Here is a 15,568-nt window from a genome sequence, read left to right as displayed (position 1 = left end):
GCTATGCAGCAGGAAGTGTGCCTATAATGCTGTCTGGATAAGGCAGTGCTGTTGATTTATTAAAGATTTTCCTCGGGAGAGAATAGACGCGCACGTCACAGCGCGCACTAATGAAAATTAATCTGCCGTTGGATGATAACGCGGGATTCTGTTGCGCCGGTAATTAATGATGCACCAGTGGCACGCCGATTAAATTATGCAATATTCGCGGCGGCATGATGATGCCTATATATCCATCAAATCACGATCGCGGTTGCAGCCGAGCCCACGTGAAAAATGGCAGCATTTCGCCCATTATCCACTCGGACACTAATGCCTTGTCCCTTTCATCTGCAGAGCGCGGTTGACTATCCCGAATTTACTCGCCGCTTCCGCCTTTTTCTAATACTGCTACTGTACATATATATGAAGCGGCAGGCAGAGTAATTGTGCTGTGATTTATATACAACAATTTGCCTTAATCGCAACCCGGCCCGTAATAAATTTACACCCGATTTACGCGATCCATCTAGTTATATATATATCTCTCTGCAAAATGTGCTGTATTAGAAAATGTTATTTCCGGAGGGATACTGAGCAATTTAGCCAAATATTCAATTTCATGCCTACTGCACTGTGTATGCATATAATTTACATGCATACGATATTCGACATACGACGTAGGTGTAAAAGGCAGCAGATGGGCAGTTTACACGAGTACGCTGTACAGATATGTTGTAATCCCGGTGAAAATGTCACGCGTATATAGAAGGAAATCAATGCGACCCTTGTAAAATTGTAATGACTAGTGTATTTTGACCCGTGAATTTGTATTTGTCGCTGTGTCGACGCGCTAGAAATGACGGGACCAACTTGTACGTAAATGCCCGAGACACATTGTCCTGCAAGTTGTACTGACGGTCAGCTGGCAGAGACTGGAAAGGGCAGAACATACAAAATACATGTGGGTGGGTATCTGGTTTTGGGGCGGCGCTGCGCATCGCAGTACGCTGCCGGTTGTCGATGGGCGATGGGCGCGCTCGGCCGGCCATGCCCGGTGCGCGGAGCAGGCCGTTGTTGGGCGTCGCCGGGGCAGGACGGTGCGACGGCACAACGCCGTCAGACTGCAGCGGAATGGCGGAATGGCGGCATTGACACTTGGATCGGTCAGTTTAAAGTGATATCCTGGGCAGACTTCCGGTGGCAGTTCTGTATCGCTGCGCACTACACGTGTTAATACAACGAAATACATAGTACAGTCTGTCGGGTATCGCGCAGGCCAACTATGTCTTTATGCTATTTATCCGGCAGGATCGGACGTCCTGCTCTGCTCCTGTGGAGCGGAACCCAGTCAACTGCGTCAACGCAGTCTGAATACAAACACCGCTGCAACCAATCCCATACAGCATGGACAACGGTCAACGCTCGGCGCCGCACCATCCATCAACATACATCACTGATCCCGTGGCAGTTGAGTGCCATAAAACAACAGAACAGCAACAGGAATGAAAGCCCATAGAAAAGCATCCAGGAGGCTGATTCCCCGGAGGCGGTGCGTCGTGTGCGTGTTCACTTCTTGCCCTCGACGAGGATGATGTGGTAGCCGAAGCTGGTCTTGACCGGGGGGTCCGTGTAGACGGGACTGGCCAGGCTGGAGGTGGGCAGCGCGAAGGCCGCGTCCTGGAAGGGGCCCACCTGGTAGGCCAGAAGAGTCACAGTACGTTCAACTGCAGTACCAGTGTTTTGCAGTTGACAGTTAAGCCTAATGGAGCCTACCATGGAGCCGCGCGTCATCCAGCCCAGATCACCCTAAACACATGCAGACAGCTGCGAATGCGTCGCTATCAAACAGCAAGGAGACTGATGCCACTTACGCCCTGGCGCGCCTTGTCCTCGCTCAACTCCCGCGCCACCTCGTCGAATTTGCTCCCGGCCTACACAGAAAACAACAGCTGCACCATACAATTACAAAGAACAATTAAGTAAACACTCAACCATCAATTTATTTCAACAAGAAATTTGCTTTTTAAGACAAATAATCGATACAGAAATAATTAAAAAAAAAGGGGCACCAGAATAATCTCACACACAACCAACACACAACTGAGAAAATTCAGGGAAATTATCGCGCCAAAAAAAAACAGATGGCTCGCACCTGTTAGCCGTAAGAAAATTAACCGCAAACATCGCCGTGACAGCAAGAGTGGAAAAGTCAACGCAAAGTCTGATCAAGTACAGGCAAATTAATTCTACCAATAAAAACAGGCAGTGTGCACTGTGCACTGTGGTGCACGTCAGCACGTACTTTCAGCTTCTCCATGGCCTCCATGATCTTCCCGTGCTTCTCGCATAGGATGTGACGCACCTGCCACAATGCACCGACCAATAACACCAACATCCCCATTTTCTCTTTCTTAATATGCATTTTCTGCTAATTTATGATTATTATCTGTACAGTTACTAACACGTCACTTCAAAATACTATAGATATTCCTAAAAATGAAACAACATGATTTACAGGCATTATCAATTACTAAATATTTCCAATAAAACATACCTATCTTCGAGAAACCGAAGAAAAAACACAGCGAAAAATATAAAGTGGAACAAATGATAGACTCCCAAAGAAGAATGACTAAAAGCGTACCGTACAGTCTGTGAATGACTGCACAGTGTGCATACCTTGACGGCAGTGCCTCCTTTGCTCTGCTTGGCCGTCGTCGTCTTCTCCCCGTCCGCCGCTCCCTTGGCCTCCTTCTTCTTGTCGCCCTGGCCCTTGCTCCCGCCGCCCGCATCCTTCCCCTTCGGTGCCATCGCAATCCCGCTTCAAATTAACACGAGATCTTCGTGCTCGTCACAAACCAAAATATCGCAACTCAACAAAACTACAATTTCGCATCACCATCAAACACGATCTTCCAAGCAGCTCACGAACCCTAACTCACAACTACCGTTCTGGAATCCGCAGGAAAACGCGAAAGATGCCACGAGAATTTTCTGCTTGGCAAACTTTAAACTTTATTACAGATTAGTTGTGGAACTTGTGGTTCTACAAAAATCTGAAAATCAAAATAATTGAAAAATTCTCGAGTGTTCTGTCAGTTGCTTTTCTCTCCAAAACGAGAAATGGCATTCCCATTCCAGTTTGGCAATTTCCCAGTACCGTTAACACTCACCCAATGGAATTCCATTAGCACGGTTATTATTTTTGGAACCGGAAACCCGTCACACCAGATGTTCGGAACGAACTGAACCATTTGAAGCGAAATCGCTTACGCTCCAATCAGCGACGTCCGTGATAAAGCAGCGAATTGCTGATTGGTCGCCATGCGGAGGAATGTCCGGCCTCTCTGGCGTTCAATGCTCTAGCTGTGCGTCGCGACATGAACTGCGATTTCTGCTCCGCTCCGCAGACGAGCTCCTTTTCACACACACTGAGCATACACACAGACACAGAGCGTCTTTACTGTGGCGTACCTTTGATCTGCTGGTGGCTTAATAATTGTTATTGAGATCGATCTCCACTGCGTATTACTTATAAGGCGAAAGAGAAATTCCTCCAACCATCCTTTCATCCCGAGTCAGCCCATCCTGCGTGGCTTTGTCCATCGCGAAAGCACAAATTGGTCTCGTTAGCCAGTCAGTGGCGCAGTTGTCAAGCAGCGCAGTCTTCAGTCAGCAGTGTTACGCGTTGAAGAGCAGCTGGAGAATTGAGGCCACACTGATTTCCTTCGTTGGATTGTGAAGAAGCAGGAGCGCCTTTTCCCGGATTAACCAGTTCCTTCGGCGGGCGGGCATCCAACATGACGACGGACGAGGTGGAGCGCGCGGACAACGGCAGCGACGACTGCCCCGAGGTGAGTGAGGGGGGCGCCTGGTTTTCCCTGCTTTAAATCAGGGGGCGGTAGGGGCACCCGGGGGGAAATATTAATTTATCTTCCTTACAGTGTCCCCTGTGCATGGAACCCCTGGATCTCGACGACATCAACTTCTATCCCTGCACGTGTGGCTACCAGGTGGGTTCGCGGACTTTAGTTGTTTTTTTCTGCGGGGTCGCCAGCGCCAACAGCTGGTTGACAGGGAAACGGCGCGGCTGGGTAGCGGGGTGGATTGGGCTAATTAAAAGGGCTGCGGGGATGTCGGGACTAAATGTCCCGTTGAGTGCAGCCTACAGGAAGAAATCAGGGTTGGGCGCACTGCTCATCCGCTGAAACGAGCGACTAATGATCACTAATCCATAATTTTTATTAATTCTGATTTTTCAAAGCCACTTTAGCGATTAGGGAAAGTAGAGACGGGTAGGGAAGCGGGGGAAATCATTCCTGATGGAGACAGCTGCAGGCTGTTTTTTGCAGAGTAGCAGAGACGAGGAAGACAGCCGTCGCCGTATAATTCGCGCTGAGTGGTCGAGCATTTGATAAATTGTGTTTTACAGGTGTGCAAGTTCTGCTGGCATCGCATGCGGACGGACGAGAACGGTCTGTGTCCCGCCTGTCGCCAAGTATGCTTCCGTCGCATTCTCATTATTTTCCTATTTAAAATTAATTTTTATTGGTAGAAATATCCCGACGATCCTGTGGAGTTCCGGCCCATTGCCACCGAAGCGTAAGTCCACCGAAAATTAATCTACAATATGAGAAATTAATTTTTATTTTATTTCCATTTTTAAATAAATTTTCTCCGTAATTGTCGTTCGGTTGTGAAGAGAATCGGTGGAATAAATCGATTTATAAAATCAGAAACACATGTTCTTTTGGCGTTAATCATTGGGTCGTGAAATCAGGGTGTTAATTGGAATTTGTTTCCGGTTGACAGGATGCAGAGGTTCAAGAGTAAGAAGCAGCAGCAGCAGCGCGTCGGCCAGAAGCAGCGGAAGGACGGCGGCAACAAGGAGAAGCCCGGCGACCGCATCATCGACAGCCGCAAACACCTGGCCACCATTCGGTAAGCCGTAACATTTAACCAGCGCCGCGTGTAATTATCGATCGCTGTGGCTTGTCTGTGACGCGGCGCGGTATTTAGACATTTCTCTTCCCTTTAGCCATATAACTGCCGCATTATTTAATTATAAAATTGAACTGAATGTTCATAATGTAGTTGAATATAATTTTTCAATTAATTGCAGCGTGGTGCAGAAGAATCTGGTGTTCGTGATCGGGCTGCCGGGTAAGCTGACGGATCCCCGAGGTGCTGAAGCGGCCGGACTACTTCGGCAAGTTCGGCCGCATCCTCAAGGTGATGGTCAACGTGCTGAACGCCAACGGGACGCCGGCCTCCTCGGCGTCGGCCTACATCACGTACGTGCGCGCCGACGACGCCCTGCGCGCCATCAAGGCCCTCAACAACTTCCACATGGAGGGCCGCGTCCTCAAGGCCTCCCTCGGCACCACCAAGTACTGCGTCAACTTTCTCAAGAACACGCCATGCAGCAAGCCGGTCAGTGGGTCCCCTGTAATTAATTTTAACATTAAATGGAAATAAAAATGACGCTGATACGTATAAACAGGAGTGCATGTATCTGCACGATCTGGGCGACGGCGCGGCCAGCTTCACCAAGGAGGAGATGCAGCAGGGCAAGCATCAGGAGTACGAGAAGCAGCTCCTCGACGCCATCTCCGCCACGACGGTCCCGTCCGTCGCGGCGCCGGTCAACGCCAACGCTAACAACGTCCCGGCGCCGGCGCCGCCGCCGATCACCGTCGAGGCGCCGTCCAGTAAACCGTACGTCGTTCTACTCAGTCTAAAAAATATACAGAAAATTTAAATTGGCGGTAAAATATCAATCATTGAATGTAGAAATGCGGGATCGTCCGAGGAGGCGGTGGTGGAGCGCGGCGGGAACCGGCGCGCGGCGACGCAGCCGGTGCCGCTGCAGCGCGACTCCTCGCCGTCCTGCTCCTCGTCGGCGTCGCTGTCCTCGTCCAGCGGCAGTCTCAAGTCCTCGTCGCAGTCCTGCGAGTCGTCCTCGTCGCAGTCGCACTCGCCGTCGGAGCCGTCGCGGTCGGAGCGCAACAGCCCCGCCGTGGCCTTCGACCTCTTCGGCGACACCTTCGAGGAGTTTGGTAAGACTCTCGTCGTCGCTTTTATTTTTCCTGGAACGCGACACGTCTGATTCGACAGGCTTCGACCCGTGGAACGAGTCCTCCAAGGGCCTGGCCGATCTGATGGAGCTGGAGAGCCGGTCGCGCGGCACCTCGGCGTCGGTGGCGGTCGGCGGGGGGATGGGCAGCAGCCCCTTTGGAGGCGGCCAGGGAATGGGCTACAGTCAGATGCAGCAGGCGTATGGATATGTTGGCAATCATCATGCGATGGAGATGAGCCATACCACGGCGGCGGCGGCGTACGGGATGAGCGCCTACGAGCAGCAGCAACAGGCGCTGTACATGCAGCAGCAGCAGCACTACCGCCACCGCATGATGCAGCTCAACCGCATGGAACAGCAGCAGCAACAACCGGAAATGGTGCGCAATCAGCTGGTATAAACTGAATCAAATATTTTTATTTCTTCCTATTTTAATTAGATCGATTTTTCTGCAATAAACAACAATAAATTACTGTATAGTTTGAAAATAATCAGCAGAAGAATTTGTTTGGTTTCTATTTAATTAAACCAAGTTTTTTCTGGCATAAATTAAAATAAAATGTAGCTGAAGGAAATTACGAATTTTGTTTAAAAATCTAATTACTATAATAGATTAGTTATGGATTAGTTATGGATTAGTATGGATTAGTTGTAATGGATTAGTATTTAACCACAGTAATTCTGTCTGGCATTAGAAATTAAATTAAATGCCGTTAAATATTTGAAATTCTGAATGAATCCGTTAATGTTTTTCTGGCTTAATGGGCTAAAATAAGCACTACATTAAAAGCTTATTAATTGAAGAAGATGAAATAATTGTTTTCTGGGATTTAATTTGTAATAATATTGTAATTAAAGCAGGTTTTTTCAGCAGAAAAATAAATTAAAATAAAAAATCCTTGGAATAAAATGCTGATTAATTTTCAATTGAAAAGGGGGAATCGGCCAACTACGGGTACGGGAAATGGGCGGCGGGCGCGGATCCCGGGATGATGGGCTACCAACGCAGTGCGGCGACGCAGCGCCCGGCCTACCCCGACGGCGGCTACGTGAACCACAGCAGCAGCAGCGCCGCGCCGCAACAGTCGACGACCTTCTACAACCGGTCGGCGGGGATGGGCGCCGGCGCCGGCGCGGCGGCCCCCGCGGGCGGCAGTCAGGGCGCGTACCCGCACTACCGGCTGACGGTGCAGTGACGGAACAGGAACATCTTGGACAGGTTCATTCATTATTCCTCGCGCTTGTGGAAGGAGGGGCTCGCGTTTTAACTAGCCACTGTGCAGATTATACACAATCAACGGCTTCGTTTTATTTTGGACATACCCTGTTAAATATCGAATCGGCGTTTTTTCACAAACAGAATGGTGTTTTCTTGCGTGTTGCATAGGCACACGCTCTATACATAGTAGTAACAATCTTCAGTTTATGCCTGCTTGTTCAGACTGTACACGTACGCCGGGCTCAACAGGCTCCCGATCTGTGTGCGTACCGTTTTCTGTTTTCTTTTCGCTGGAGATTTATGGGCTCCTGTAACGCTTACACACCGTTGTTTCGCAATACAAAATGAATGGCATCTTTTGTGTTATCAGTCGCGTGTTCCCGCTGTTTTTCCTATGAATTTTTACTCACGTTTCTACAATTTTATTCACAAAACAACTTTCTTGATGATTATAAGTAGTTTCTTTACGATTTACCTATAATTTCTTCAGAATTTTATTCGCGTTAATTTGCTGTCTTGTACACACGAACCAATAACTGGAGACGATATTTAATCTGTACAAGTGTACCGATATCACGAAAATACGTATGGTCGTAATTAAATTAATTATAATTTATTTATGGCTTATGAATTCATTGAAGTTTATTGTATTCGATATTCCTGATCATATACAGTAAATTATTTCAAAATTTAGGTATGTAAGTACATTAATTATCGTTTATTAGATTAGAACTGTAGAAAATTAATTATCGTTTATTTTCTTCATTTGTTTAACAATTTCATTACTCATGCCTTCTAAATATACAGCGACATGTTGTGTAAAACAAAATTATAAATACAGTAATTTACTGAAGATTTACTTACTTAAAATTTTTTTAAAACTTTTTTACTTGTTTTGACGGCCTGTTTAGATTTATTCGCGTTTATGTACATACTATGTGAATTTTCCGTTTTACGTTATGTTCTTTTTTAGTACTTTTTATTCATAAGAAAATTAATAACAGCAGTATCGCGATAAGGTATATTAATTATGCAGACAATTTCAGTACTTTGGTACATAATTTATTGTTTTTCAGGAATTTTACTCAAATTTCTTGGTTTTCGATTCGCACAACAAAAACAGCAGATCACATGGAAACATTATCGCAAAAAACTGTAATTATAACTGTAAATTATTATCCACAGCGATTGGCCCAAGACCAAATTAAGCCAGTGAAAATAATTTGCGCAGTCAACTAAGGACAGTACTTTATCAGATCACCGGCCGGCAACGACAAACAAGCAGACCGTTAATGAAAAAACAGTGCAACCGTCAACAGCACAAAACAAGAGCAACACGTTTGTTGCCGAGATATGGTGAAACAAAATGGGCAGAAAGTTTAAGGGAAATGGCCCGGTACATGGTACGGATTGGTACCAAATTCGTGTACCTGCGCGAAAAGTTCACTTTCGCGCTACTGGTTATTACCCGATCTTCTTGATACTTTGCTGCAAAAGACACAAGGCCATAAGGTCGCAAGTGAACCAATTCCAGGTTCACAACACTTTCCCATAATTTTAAAATGAATTTTAAAATTCTTGAAATTCATTTTAAAATCGGAAAAAAATGCTGCGAATCTGATACTAGTACTGGTTCACGTTCGACCTTATTACAAAGGTCAATTTTATTGCAAGTATACATCGCGTATTACAAAAGTAACAAGAAAAACAATCATTGACATCATTGCCGTTCAGCTAATTTAAAGGCAAAATACACATCTTCCTTCTCAACCAGGTCACTAAAAGTACCGAGACTGATACTGCATTTCCTCTCTGAATCTCGATACCAATTCTCTGACGCAAAAATTGTCTTATCATGTGTCTTTTGCAGCAAAGTTACAAGAATATCGATTATTATCGGGTAATAACCAGACTTTTGGTACACGACAATGCATTTAAACTTTTCGTACGTTTTAGTTCGCCATATCTCGGCAACCGAACGTTGCGCGCGCAAACGGTTTCCAGAACAATGTAAACAAATCATTTAGCTTTAGAATAACATAAAGTATTCAAAAAAGTGATCTGGAGTGCGCGCAAGCGAAAGTTTTAGTGCATGTATACCGTTTTGGACGCTATGCACCGGGCTATTTTCCTTAATCTGTACGTTAACAACATTTTACAGTTCTTCTGTTTACGGGGTGTTTTAACTTACTTGAATTCTGATAGCACATACAAAAAAAAAACCGAAATACCCGCAACATCCGGACGAGTACGAGGATTCACAACGTGTAGACATTCGCGGTCTTAACGGCAACAATTCGGATGTACATATCACAGAATACTGATGCCAACTTCTCTGATGCTTATTATTGTCAACTTGGCTGTAATACTTTAACACAGAATTGAAGGCCATAAACATCAGGCAGGCTGTATACAGAATCGGGCGGTATGAGACAAAAACATATTGGGTAGGGGAATGAAGGCTCGCAGCGCTAATGGCTGCCGTCGACTGCGAAAGCCTGTAACCGGTATTTCGTCCCGTTCCACCCAATGCCAGCCAGCGCCTCAAGCCGACGTTAGCCGGTGGCGGTAGTTTCGGCAATGAACCTGGTTAGGGTTCACATGTCTTAATGTGCCTTTTGGGTACAGTACACGCGCTCTACAGTGTGCTGGGAGGGCACGCAAAGATCGAATCCCAGTGGAGACAGAGAAGGTTGACGAAGGGTCCACTGCCGATGACGTCCGCCATGCGGCCGATTCGCAAGAAGCCGGCGTGGTCCGCAACGCCGGCCGTCATTGAGACGCTCGATGAGTTGGATCGCACTTGTTTAGGAAAATAATATGATTGTAAACAACAACAAGTAACTGTGCCCCGGTAGTGAAGTGCAGTGTGTCTCTCTTACGCGAGACTTCCAGTCGATACATTGTGTTTTTGAAACGGTACTCGTACAGTAATATCTATATAAAATATAAACATTGATTGACGTATTATAAAAGTCCTTATACATACTTCCTATAGCTATTGACAAGTCTTAGGTGGCCACTGGTTATAGAAACCTAAGAAACTGCTGGAAAATTCTGGTTGCCACTGGCTATATCTCTGTATGGGCCCGGATGCCTGGCTTAATTGATAGAAAACTTCCAAACATAACTTGCAGGACGGGGGTTGCCTTGTAGTAGTACTAGTAACTAGTAAGCAGTACGTACTACGTACCTAGACAAAGCATCACTACGGCTGCGTACAGCGATTTTAGGAATTCACACAATGCGTAATGAACACGGTGAGTTACTATTTAAGCGCCCTTTCAGATAAACGCGAAAGCACTGTAAAAGATGTGCTGAAATTCCGGCACTCGCTAACTTAACGGTTCACATTGGGGCACTTAAATGCCTTGTACTATCGCTGGTATTCCTTTGAACAAAATATTTGGCTAGTCTATTTGCGATTAAGCTGTTTGTGGTTACGTGGAGATTTGTATTTATTCGTTTCGTACAAATAACAAACCCGAAAAGACAGCACTCCCAAGGCTCCATCCCTCAAGTACTGCCAGATGATTTGCGGACAAAAACGTTCACTGCTGCCGCGTTGTTGCCGGGGCATCCTTTCTCGCTTCCAGTAGCGGCGTTTTCTTTCGCGGTTGGCAACGACAGCCAAAGAAAAAACCCCGCTACTTCAAGCGAAGGGAACGGTAAGGCAAGACCCTTCAAATTATTTCATCCTGGGTCGCCGTTCGACACCAGCAGGCTGTCAGCGGCAATGCCAGTTTGGGAAGACTGCCAAAAATGACAAGATTAACCAACTATAACATTGATTAAGAAACGAGCGGCAACGGCCGATAAAGCATCACTGAAATCAGTAAGTACACCATACACAATCATGACTAGCTAGTGTCTCCACTCCATGTTGGGTTGCCGTGCACGAAATTACGAATGACGGCTGTAACGTGCGTGGAGACAAACTGCATCACGAATATAGTTCCAGCTTCTTCACAACGATTCTCCGATCTATAAATCGACGTTACTTAAGTAAAAGTGGATCAAAATAAAGCAGATTCTGACGAATTGACGTCCAATCGGTACAAAAACACATCTCTCGGCGACAGACGGCTTGGGTACTAGTCCAAAGCAGCGCAAATTAATTTCAAGGCGAAGGGAAAGACAGAGGTAAGTATACGTGTAAAGTATACTTGACATGCGCACCAGAATACAGGCAGCAGCGAATCACTGAAGGGAGTACCGTCGTACTGCGTACTGTGGCTGTATACTCGTATTGTACAATCGATCGATAACACGATGACTGTGTCATCATGGAAGCGAGGAATGATGTGGGATTAATTAATTACTGTACTGTACTCGGCCATCGATCCAGATTATTCGCGTCTCCATATACGAGTACAACGTGCTCGCTCAGCAGGCCGATCGATGGTGTTGTCAGAGGCGTACGACTGCGCCTGGTGCGTACGGTCCACACTGGACGTACTTGCACTCATGCTTGCCGTTATCGCCTCTCTCGCTGTACGTACGTGTGCTGCTGCACTGCACTCATATCCGCTGAAGCGGATATACGCAGCGCATACACTGAGCCACACTTGCTCTCTCGTTCCTCTCTCGCAGTATGACTCAGCGTTCATACGCTCGCGTTGGATTGAGTCCAGTCTGCGCATCATCACACAGCTGATGGCACACAGCACGTGCTTGCCGCCAGTTGCTTCTTTCACGCCTTGGCGAACGCTCAAGAGCTTTTCTAGCAATCACTTGCTTGTTTAGCCATCAGTGCTTTGTTCTCGCATTCCCTGCTATTACGCAGCATTGTTCCTTTATTTGTACAATAAAGCATCACTCGTGATCTCCTCGCGCTTGCCTGTTACATGGTAAGCAGATCGTCTGGTTTTCTTTCCCACGGAATCTTTGAGGAGACGGTGAAGGCTCAAATTACGGAGAACTCGTGAAGAACCTGAAAGTCACTGTCAGATAGATTGCTGAAGCAATCTCTGCCCTTGACTTTGATCGGATTGATCGCATCGTCTTACAGCTGAGGAAAACGAGGATCACTGAAGTGATTCTTGCCCAGCTGGTGAGCACAGTTCCTTGGTCTCTTCCACATTGAAGAGCGGAATCTCATTTCCCGAACGTACGGAATTTCTCTTCCCTCAACTGACGGACCAGACTCGAACGAGAGTCTGCAGCGCGACAGGATTAATCCAATAATACGGGGACCTTTGCTTTGAACAGCGACCCGCAACTTTACTCGCGGATTCAGCTCGGAAACGACGGATTTCCGACCTCGGACGGAGAAATCGACCGGAACCGACACCGACACCGACACTGGTAAAGTCACGGTTATAGGTCGATTTTAGCCGAAACTAGGTCGGCATTTCATTTTCTAACGGTAGCAAACTACTTCTATCCGTAAATCTAAAATTTTTAACGGTTAAAAAGTGATTTTCGACGGAGAAACCGACTCGGAATTTTGCTTTTGGTCGAGAACCGACCTGCTAGGTCAACGAACCCTGTCTAGACAGTTAGACAAAGGCTAACCGGCAACAGGTCGGAAATTCTCTTATTTCTGATTTCTAACGGTGTTTCGACCACCAGAAAATTTTCGTAATTAACAAAACTAACTTCTAACGGTTAAAAATTTCAAAATCCGACTAGATAAACTTTCTAGCCGACCTAAAATAATTTGTTTTTCTCGCGGGAAATAGCGCGAAAATTCTCGAACTTCCTTGTGACGTCATAACGACCGCTTATCAGTACTTAAGAGGCAGCCAATCAGCGTGCAGGGGAAAGTTCCCATAGCGTGATTCATCGTTTTTTGTAAATTTTTGCACGCGGCTCGCACTCTGTGACGTAGGCAGAAGTGCAAGACCACTTAACCTGTTACGTCACACTGGTCAGCACAGTAACATAGGACGTACAATGGACGCCAAAATTGTCTTAAATTGTAATCATCATTGTAATCACAAAACGCGCGCAACCAAGCACTTTTCTGTACCAAACAGCCAAATTTTTGACTGGCCATCGGCCTGCTGACATTTACACTTGCACCTTGCGCATTTCCCAACGAAAACCATCGACCGATATCTCAAACGAATAAGGATTAAATTTTAAAAATTTTGATACCAAACAAGTTGTTTTTTATAAGATCTAAGAGATAATCGAGGCATCTAAAGTTTCTCGTAGACATAGCATAGGATTTGCATCCGCGGTTTGGTTTCAGTTTTCACACAGAAATCGTGTGCTTTGTCTACGACAAACTAAAATCGCTCGATTTTCTCTTAGATCTTATAAAGGATGACCCGTTAGGTATTGAAATTCTTGAAATTTTTTTGTCTTTCGTTTGAGATATCGCTTGATGGTTTTCGTTAGGAAATGCGCCAGGAACAAGTGTTCGTATTCTTGTTATTGGTCATTTGGTCCTGGCCATTTATTTTTATTGGTCATTCGGCCCCGGACCGAATGTAAGACAATTTTGGCTTCCATTGTACTACACCGTACTACTATTACGTACTGCACTGTACCATTGTACTGTATATTAACACCCTGTGTACTGAGTCACTAACAGACACATCAACAACAATAACAACATCTCATCGGACGTTCCTGACCCTCGGAAGTTCCTGAACAAAAAGACGTTCCTGCTTTAACCGAACAACCTTCACGCAGAAGATTTTTCGACTTTCTCCTTTTTACTGATAAAACCCTATAAGGCTCCGTCAGAGCCGACCTGAGTCGACAACAATGTCGAACTCCCGATAAAACGAATACGCCAAGAAGTTCAACAAGGACTACTCGCGGCGTGCGAACACGACCGGGAAGTACTCACTCCGGTACGCCGGTCAGGACAAAAGTCAGCCGTCCTCCACCGACTCGACCAAGTCGGCTGAGGCAAGGGAAAGGCGCAACGAGCCAATCCTCCTTGCTGACTCGAATCCGACCTCGGACGACAGTTTTGAGGACGCCAGGGATAAAACATTCCTGGACACCCAAGCTGACGTGGCAGCCCCGTCCCACCCGACTGGGGGGGATGTGGAACAGCTGCAAGCTGAGACCACATTGTCTCATGCCAACCAGGAGTCGAGCTCACACAGAGCTCAAGACTCGGTATCGGCCACCAAAGTCACCGAGCTCGGACGGCAATCACCCAACAGGACGGAAGAAGTGCCGAAGCCGACCTCGCCCAACATGGATATACCGACTAACCAAGTCGGACGGAAATCGCCGACCACACAGGCCGAGCGAAAATCTCCGAGTAGGGAAGTCGACCAACAGAAGGCCGACCTACCAGTAGCCCCAGAGGTCGAACAACCGACCTGGTTGGAATGGGAAAACTGACATCAGAAGTTGGCAAAGTCCAACCGACCACACAGGTCGGAAGGATTTCACCGACCTTGAAGGACGGTCAACAGATGCCGACCTCGGAGGTCGCAAAAAAGGAAGTCGGCAACAAACAACCGACTAGCCTGGAACGGCAACCAACCGACACAAAGTCGGATGCGGCCGTCCAGCCGACTAAACTACCGACCGGAACAGAAGATTCCGAGGTTCCGCCACGAAGCGGCCCTCACCCAGCTGGATCGCCGACCAGCATACCGGCACCTAACGAACGGGTAATTTCACCGTTGAGCCGACTTTCGCCAACTGGAAGCGAGTCGACTCGAGTAACTGAAGCCCAACAAACGGCGAAGTCGATCAAGGCGACACAAAGTCGACCTGCCGACCTGCAGATCCGACCGTCACCGTTGATGTTCGAACCTGGCGAACTTGGTAGCGAGAGAACCCCGACACCGAATGACGAAGTCTTCGACACAACAAAAGTGTCAAGACCGAATAGTGCGGACGGTTTCTTCACAACACCGGTGAAGTCCATTGAGGACGACCTCACATACCAAGCCAGTGCACTCGAATATACGGCCAAGAAGTGGATCGCGGCAACACCGCCCGAAAAGATCGAAGACGTCGACCTACTCCGTGCGAGATGCCGTAAGCTGATCACACAGATCGCTTTGGCAGACCAAATTGTAAACTCAACGGAAGGGTCACTCCGCAACTCGGCGGACACCCACAAACTTGAACGAAGGAAGTGGGAGCGCGATATGGCAGATGCCAACAAAGGCATTGCCATCCAACAACGGGAAATTGATCGGCTCAACGCCGTACTGAAGCGTACCGATCAACCGTGTCGACACGAAGTCGACGAAATCGCCGTACTCAACGGTAGATTGGAGCGGTCAATAGCAGCAGCCTACAAAACGGAACGCGAGCTCGACGAGGCGCATAAAGCCCTTGACGAGGCCAAAAAGGAATTG

At 47.0% G+C, this 15,568-nt stretch overlaps 2 protein-coding genes across 3 annotated transcripts; one reads left to right on the top strand and one right to left on the bottom strand.

Annotated features, from left to right (window-relative positions):
- Positions 1-1,262: 1,262 nt before the first annotated feature.
- Positions 1,263-3,964, bottom strand: LOC129601714 (peptidyl-prolyl cis-trans isomerase NIMA-interacting 4-like). Of its 2 annotated transcripts, XM_055500583.1 has the most exons (6): positions 3,156-3,964; positions 2,662-3,038; positions 2,285-2,344; positions 1,854-1,913; positions 1,756-1,788; positions 1,263-1,674 (listed from the first exon to the last, which is right to left on the bottom strand). In XM_055500583.1, the coding sequence occupies exons 2-6, from the start codon at positions 2,791-2,793 to the stop codon at positions 1,549-1,551; spliced, it is 411 nt and encodes a 136-aa protein (XP_055356558.1). In that variant the 5' UTR covers positions 2,794-3,038; positions 3,156-3,964; the 3' UTR covers positions 1,263-1,548. The 2 variants fall into 2 exon arrangements, with proteins under 2 accessions (XP_055356558.1, XP_055356557.1); XM_055500582.1 differs by lacking the exon at positions 3,156-3,964 and having other exon boundaries at positions 2,662-3,089.
- LOC129601713 (CCR4-NOT transcription complex subunit 4-like) lies at positions 3,402-7,641 on the top strand. The gene is given in 11 exon segments (XM_055500581.1): positions 3,402-3,836; positions 3,927-3,995; positions 4,415-4,480; positions 4,538-4,584; positions 4,795-4,923; positions 5,105-5,159; positions 5,161-5,415; positions 5,486-5,700; positions 5,776-6,041; positions 6,100-6,455; positions 6,997-7,641. Coding segments are annotated over 11 exon segments (1,773 nt in total). The 5' UTR covers positions 3,402-3,782; the 3' UTR covers positions 7,258-7,641.
- The last annotated feature ends 7,927 nt before the right edge of the window (positions 7,642-15,568 follow it).

The sequence above is a fragment of the Paramacrobiotus metropolitanus genome, unplaced genomic scaffold (genome assembly GCF_019649055.1).
Source record: "Paramacrobiotus metropolitanus isolate TYO unplaced genomic scaffold, Prichtersi_v1.0 Parri_scaffold0000268, whole genome shotgun sequence".
Taxonomy (NCBI): Eukaryota; Metazoa; Tardigrada; class Eutardigrada; order Parachela; family Macrobiotidae; genus Paramacrobiotus; species Paramacrobiotus metropolitanus.
The sequence above is the reverse complement of the archived record's forward strand: the minus strand, read 5'-3'. Positions and strand labels throughout refer to the sequence as shown.

What these genes read in the sequence shown, in the direction of transcription:
- LOC129601714 (XM_055500583.1), bottom strand. Translation starts at nt 2,793, where the DNA reads ATGGCACCGAAGGGGAAGGATGCGGGCGGCGGGAGCAAGGGCCAGGGC. An exon ending in AGGACAAGGCGCGCCAGGGC is followed by an intron (nt 1,789 to 1,853) that starts GTAAGTGGCATC and finishes GCATGTGTTTAG; the next exon opens with GGTGATCTGGGCTGGATGAC. An exon ending in GGATGACGCGCGGCTCCATG is followed by an intron (nt 1,675 to 1,755) that starts GTAGGCTCCATT and finishes CTGGCCTACCAG; the next exon opens with GTGGGCCCCTTCCAGGACGC.